The sequence below is a fragment of the Chaetura pelagica genome, unplaced genomic scaffold (genome assembly GCF_000747805.2).
Source record: "Chaetura pelagica isolate M959 unplaced genomic scaffold, ChaPel_1.0 scaffold260, whole genome shotgun sequence".
Lineage (NCBI taxonomy): Eukaryota > Metazoa > Chordata > Aves > Apodiformes > Apodidae > Chaetura > Chaetura pelagica.
The window spans coordinates 1595389-1602889 of record NW_009951940.1 but is presented as its reverse complement, the minus strand read 5'-3'; the positions used below and the strand labels follow the sequence as shown (position 1 = coordinate 1602889).

Here is a 7501-nt window from a genome sequence, read left to right as displayed (position 1 = left end):
ACATCTGAGAAAGCTGCCTGGGCAGGCACAAGAGATGTGACCTCCTGACTTTTTCCACCATAGGAGATTTGATCAGAAGGTAAGAATACATGGAGTGACATCTCCCTCTTCCTCATTAGCCTGGAGGGTCAGGCCTTTCAGCTGATGGACATCCAAATGCTGATTAAGAAATCCACATTGTCAGAAAAAAACAGTCAAAGAAAGCCTTATCTTGATTATTTCTGTTGGAATATTTAAATTATTCAGCTAAGAATGTATTTGGGCCCCATTAAAATTCAGGTTGATGGTGTGTTCCTTGCTCATTAGCTTTTTGAAATATTTTCTTCCCATGATGTTTAATTGAAAAATATGCATGGTGACTGGGAGGTGTCCCTGCCCATGCACTGGGCTTGGATCTAGATGATCTTTAAGGTCCTTTCCAACCCAAACCTTTCTATGATTCTGTGACCTTTTATTTCTGTCTTACTAAGGTTCAGTTTCTGTATCTTTAGTTTCGAAAGGTACATTTTATTAGCGATCCAAAGAGCTGACCTAAGCAAAGGTCCTACACACTACCCCAAACACTCACCCTCTTCTTCATGGTCATTTTATAAGTTACCAGAAATATTGCTTCTTTTGCTCTGCAGTACTATCCATGTGTTTTTCTTTCCTGTTTTTTTTATTGTGGGTTTTTTTGGAGGGGAAGGATGTGGGAAACATTGGTTTAATCTGTATTTTCTGCATCATGCCTTAAAAGCACAAAGCTCCTAGACTTGAATTTTCTAAAGAAGAAATTGAGAAAAAAATCAAAATCTTAATGGTTCTGAAAGGGGGATCTTTTGTCTCATTTTAAGTATGTTTTCTGTTTCTCTTTATGCTTTTATAAGAGTATGTTAAGTGACAAGAAAATGAACCAGCTCACCAGGCTGGTTACCAATGTTTAGCCTTTTCTTTTTGCAGCCTGTTGCACTTCCTCAGGACCTGACTAAAGCTGATTTGCTGAGTTCTTTGACTCAGCCTGGAGAATATTTAAATGGAAAAAAAAGATAAACAGTTACTTCAAATGTCTTACTGCAGGCTGCACTGGGTGGCTCAAGGGACTGGCACCATGGTATTACAGATTTTATCTAGGTTGCCCATTGACATTTAGTGAGATTTGGAGTGACCAAAAGTTATTGTCTGATAGTTTGCTAGTGCTTTACATGACAGAAAATTAGAGTCTTAAATTATCTCAGAGAGATGATTATATAACCCCACATCTAGCAGCAACTTTAGCAGTGCCTGCCATCAAGGTGGTGTCTTCCAGTGCTTCATCTGCCTTCATGCACAACTGAACAATGAAGCTCTTTGCTGCAAACACACGTCACCCAGAAGCGCGACGCGTCTGACGGGAAGACTCACCGAGTCGATGTAGAAGGTGTTGGAGCCCACGAAGGTGATGGCATCTTGCAGCTCATAGTTGTGCACCCCGTTCTGGTAATCCTGGTAGGGTGTCACGGTGAGAGCGAAGGGCCCCACGCTGTGCTTGCTCCAGTTGGTCAGCTTCACCTCCAGCGGGATGGGGTCCCCCACTTTGCAGTCCACCACGACGTCGCAGTCGCAGAGCTTCCCGTCCACCAGGATGTCTGCAAATGAGGGGCACAATTCCACGTTAGCTTGGGCTCCTGTTTTAGGAACTGCTTAACCTTGACTGTTGGGAAACTTGACAAGAAAAAACAACCTCCATGAAACCAAGAGTGAGAGATGAGCTGAGGAAAGAAAACTCAACGCTGCAATGTTGTGTAGGGTAGCGTTGCAGTGAAACTACTTCCGACGACCAGCTAATGAAGAGCTGATATCTGTCCACAACTGTTGACAGAGTTAAGAAAAAAAACACAATTATGATTTATACACAGGCACCAGAAGGTATTTTTTAGGCTACTCCCTTGCAGGACAAAGCCACAGACAACTTTGCATGCTTCTCCTGCAAAACAACACCATCAGGTGAAGGGAAATACAAACAGAAATCATCAGTATAAAAGGTAGGTAGATTGATCCAGGGCTGGATGCCCATGTTCACATGTTACAGCCAGAATAAATCCTCCTGCATGGAGGTGACCTTTTGGAACAGGACAAACACTGCCAGAATTTGCAATGTAATACATACATTAAAGCCCAGATAATAAGGAAAAAAGGTATTTTAAAATTATTCAGCATTACCATGAGCTTGTTCACTTTTTGTGCTTTAATTCATTCCATGATTTCTATTTTTAACTTTCTACTCTTCTTTCCCCTACTGGGATAGCAGAAAATATAAAGCCTCTAAATTGGTTGCTGCTGGGACAATGACAGCCAGAGTCATATGTCCACTAACCTTGCCCATTTGCTTATAGAACCACGATGTTTCATTACCAACACACTATGAAACTGCTAGGCCAATTCCCTGCTCTGAAAGGGTTCCCAGCAGTGCAGCATTACTGTATTTTTCAGAGGAGGGTTATCTCTGATGCACTATTAATACAGGAACATTTTTATTTCACTATAGGTTCATGTTCAGAGATAAGAGGACTCCCTGGGCACATGTAAGAAAGCCTCCTCTGTGGGAATACCTCTCTCCCCACAGCCCAGTGGGCCCATGAGGCATTTCAATCACTCCAGGTCCTCCTCAGTCTCTTGTCTCATGACATACAGCAGATTATTCCTCTGCCAAGAGCGTCAGATTTACATTAGTAATATCCCCTCTTCAAGAAAATACACAATTTTTATGCTTCAGGAGCTTCCACAGAAAAAAACCCCAAACAAACAACAACCAAACATTTTTACACCAAAGTGATTTGTTGTTGTTTTTTTTAATACGTTTTTATTTTGTTGTCTCAGGCAAAAAAACTAGAAAATTATGCATGTTCTCATGATGCCCTTCAGCCTGGCAAAATGAACAAGCTGTAGTGCAGCAATTGGGGTGGGGCAAAACCCACCACCACCAAAACCTAGTGCCAAAGAAGAAACTAGTTCAGAAAGGAACACTTGTTCCAGAGGACAGGTCAGCAAAGCTGAGCTACCCAGATGAAAACCCCTCCTTGACCAGAGCTGCCCAAATGCAGCAGCAAGTCCCACATGGCAGAGCAAGCACAAAGAGACCCAGCAGTGCTCAAGCTGCCCAAAACCTGTGTCTGTGTCCCATCTGAAACAGTCCCTGAGGCAAAACTTCCTTTCTAGAGGAGATGCCCAGTTTTTGATAACAAGAGCACTGGGGTAAGGCCACACCTGGATTGCTGGTTTAAGCTCTGGGCTCCTCAGTGCAAGAGAGACATGGACATAATGGAGAAAGGCCAGTAAAGGGTCACAAAAAGGACGAACGATCTGGTGCACCTCACATAGGAGGAGAAGCTGAGAGAAAGGTCTAGAAAAACCTGTTTGGCATTGCCTTTGTTTTACAATAGCACACACTAAAGTTATGGGCTCTCCTGCCCAAGATGCTTCTTGTAGGATTGCCCGGAGATCGTGGAGATGAAGTGGTGGTTATAATGGTATCCCATTATCTGGGATTAACTGACTTGAACCTTTAAAAACACTTCAAAAAATGTGTGTGTGGGTCATCTTTATGCTTCCCAGCCTCCTGCCACAGAAGTGAAGTTCAGCTGCATACTTCAAAATAAATTAATTTCTATTAATTAATGAGTTTATAACCGTTTCTGTTTTCAAGCCTCTCTCTGCAATGTAAGTGCTTTCATTTCAAAATAAAATATAATACTTTCTTCTGTTTCCTTCAGCCAGCAGGTCTTACAGCTGCAGGGATGGTTACCTCCCCAGACCAGCATGAACCTTCAGAAATACTCAGTAAGGTAAGTGGATGAATCTTTAATTTCAAGCTGCTCATCAACTTGCCCTTCAGCTTTAAAATTCATTGCTCTGCTGTAGGAATTGTAAATGAACCCTTTGCCCTCTGTCTCCACCTTTGTATCTAATAATAGCTCAGAGCATTGCTTCCCAACATCTCCATGTGAAAACAGAAAATCCAAACAAAAGGGAAGCAATTAAACCTGACTCAACCAGATTAATTTTCTTTCATATTCCTAAAAAAAAATTCAATTAATTTAAGATTGATTGAAGAGTGTGTGTGGGCACATGTGCTTGTGTACATATTGAGAGATTATTTCCTTCCCTCCCAGCACACCCTTCCCTCCTGCAGGACTAAAGCCAAGGATCCCAGTGAGAAGTCAGATGAGCAAACACACATGGCTGGCGTGCAAAATACTATGGAAAGGAGAGTTTAAAAAGAGTCCCCTTTCATCAGGGAGAACAGCTTGGTTTGACAGGCAGTTTTACTCCCTTCCTGACACAGAAAACATCTCATGGACCATACGCATCTGCTTTAATATTTTCATCCATGGGGAGAGGAAAAGCCATGTGTACAGGGTCCTGTTTCTGCAGATTCAGCTCACTCACACAGATGGCATATAAAAGCTGAGGCTGCTCACACCACTGCTGTGAGAGTGAATCACTCCTGGCTTCAGGACACAGGAGCTCTGAATGAAAAGGCAGTCACTAGCACAGAAGACAGTGGTGGGTGATCTCCAAAAATTCAGACAGATGATAGACAGTATTTCTGAAGATTAGAAGGACCAAGTTAATGCCAACAGCATACATTAAGTACATAAAAAAGGCTGAAGCATAAACTCTGTCAAGGAAAAAAATAACAACAAAGATCTAGCAATCTCCTTCTAATGATAAGTTAAATCGTTTAAGTGCTTTAATAAGCCAGCAGAATGAATGGTGCTTAATTTTTGTTTTCATTGTTTTTTCCTTTCCTTTCCTGCTCATTTACCTACACATGTCCACTCTGTTGGCATCCATGGGTCCCAAGATTTCTCTGCAATGCTTGATAGGCACAAAAAAAGGAAAGACACAGTGTCCACCACAAACCCATGAACAAGCACAGGACTTCTCTGAGGAAGTGCAGGACAGCTTATTTCTAGGACTTTCTAAGTGATTCTTTTACCAAGGGAGAAAATGCCCAACACATTTTGGAAGGCAGGGGATGAGGATGATACAAGCCACTGAGAATCACAGAATCATAGAATTATTTAGGATGGAAATGGCCTTTAAGATCATCAAAAGAAGGGGTGAGAAGGGTGATTGGAAAACCTCTTTTTCACTGGTGGCCTTAGCCAAGCCTCTTAAGATTTCAGTGAATTCACTGTATAGTTCAAAAAAATATTTCAAGGCCCACTTGACTGATGATGCTTATTGACACCACAATCAATGGATGGGAGACCATTATATGAAAATAATCCATCAGATTTCACATAGTGTCTTTCAGGATCTCAACATTCAAGAAAAGGGAATGGATGCTACTGAAGGGGAGATGACCACTATTCCACAAGAAAAAACATCATTTGCTACCACCTGCCAAGTGCACTTCTGTCTAAATTAACCAAAGGAGCCGTTTGGAAATGAACACCAAACATTATGAACATTTTGTGTTATTTACTCTGCTCATGTTAACACAGTAAGTTGTTCTTGCTACTTGCTCCTATGAGCACTGGCAGCTCCTTGGCCCACCTGTAGGTCAAGAATTCTGAGTCATGGATAATTGCATTTCCATACCCAACTCCCTGCTTGCCACTCTGGAAGTTTAATTTTGGAAAGCTGCATAGAAATACATGTTTTAATCTCAGTGGAAATGCCTATTTCAGCAATATTTACACTCAAGTTTGGGTTGATTTAAAAAAAAACAAACAACCAAACAGGTTGCAGAGGAAGGTGGGGTGTCTGTGCTCATCTTTACAGTGGGGGATGGAAAAATTTCCATTGGATATTTGCTTTTAAGCCAGGATGCATTGGTCTCTGCCATAGGCTGCAGCTGGGAACCTGCCTCAAGACTTTGAGCAAACACCTCACAGAGGTATGGGTCTGCACAAACAAACAGGTCAAAAACATTCAAGGCAAGGAATGTCCAAATGAGTAAATATGTCTCACGAAGAGATCTTCAAAGACCAAAAAAAACAAGCCTTGCTCAGCTGTACTGTGATAGTTAGGGGAATTTTAGTCAATCAACCATTTGTTATACTCTTAGAGCTCTTCCAAAATACTAGTTTTACACATCTCAGTCTGTGAACTGGGAGGAGCAACAACAATGCTGATGTCTCCAAATAAAGGTACTTGGATGGAGGAAAGCCAAAGACCAAGAGCCCAAGCCAGAGCTGCTGCAGTGAAAGCCTCACAGAATGATATAGATTTTCTGTGTTCACAAAATCTAAAGTGCTGATTAAAATATCTGCCCAAGTCAGCTTTACTTCTAATTGCCCTAAAAGAGCCAGGAGAGGGAGAGCCATTCTGTCTGGAACAACTTCTGCTTTTATTTTCCTGTCCTCTTCCACAAGAATGTCAGTTCAGGATTTTGCAAGGAACTTAACAATGCAAAGAGAAAATTATTATTTTTAGAATTATTTTTATTTTTTATTTTAATCATTAATTTAGCAATGGTTTGAGCAATTCTGTCCGATTCTGATCTTACCTATTATACAGATGGGAGAAAGATCAGACTGGAGAAAATAATCTGTACTACAGGCAAACTCAGTGTACAGAGCAAGCTGATCCTGCCTGTCTCCAAAGAAGCTCCCTGTCCCTCCTCTCTTGCTGCATGTCAGGTCAGCAACAGTTTTGGCAGCCTGTTATTTGGGGTTCAGTTGGATGCTTAGAGGAACTGGCAGGAAACACGTGGTGTTCTGTTGATTTTCTTTCATACCTCCTCCAATATAGGAGCCTAAACACTGTTACTGTTTCCCCTCTTCCCACTTGTTCTCCCTCATGTGGACCAGTTTCTTTTCATTTTCTAAACCATTCATGCAAATTGTTTACACACAGAGATACAGAACTGGTTACATTTGTTTGCTGTCCATTATGTGGTCCTGCAGTATTTTCAGAGCTGAATACATCCATACAAAAGCCATTTCTATGAATATAAAAACTGTGTTCCCTGCCACTCTCATCACAGAAATGCTGGATGGTTATTTAATAACATGAAAGCCCCACAGCTATTTGCATACAAATCTTCTGTATGTGGTTTGGATCTGCTCCTCACACCAAACCTGAGCATTTTAACTTGGAATAACATCCTCATGTTCATTCGTTGTTACACTGACCCAATACTGAGCCAAATCCATCCCCTGCATGATTTCTTTGCAGTGAATAGTACCAGAACACAGAGGTCTACAGATGTTTGTATTGTAACAGGTTGAATTACACAGATAACTCACCTTGTCAACCACTGCTAATCCTGTCCTGGAAAGTGCCTTTATACTCCAAGCCTGCTGATCTAAACCCCCTACAGACCTGAAGAGTTCAGCTGCCCTTTGGTTTGAAGCCCTTGGACAGGGATGAATAAAGAACACAGGAAAAGATGTGAACAAAGTAGTGCAGCTTCCTGCAAGCACCAGCAGCCCAGAGACCTCCAGCTAACACAGGGGCAGGGGCCTGAATGCAGGGAAGTAGGCAGAGGATGGGATGACTGAACACAACTGTAGGCTAGGGGAAGAGGGGT

At 41.8% G+C, this 7501-nt stretch overlaps 1 protein-coding gene across 1 annotated transcript in view; it reads right to left on the bottom strand.

Moving 5' to 3' along the window:
- Window positions 1-7501, bottom strand: part of TRAPPC9 (trafficking protein particle complex 9) — a 453230-nt gene that overhangs the window by 6642 nt on the left and 439087 nt on the right. The window contains exon 21 of the mRNA XM_009996696.1: window positions 1381-1604. Coding sequence (XP_009994998.1) covers window positions 1381-1604 — 224 coding nt within the window. The remainder of the gene's footprint in view (window positions 1-1380; window positions 1605-7501) is intronic.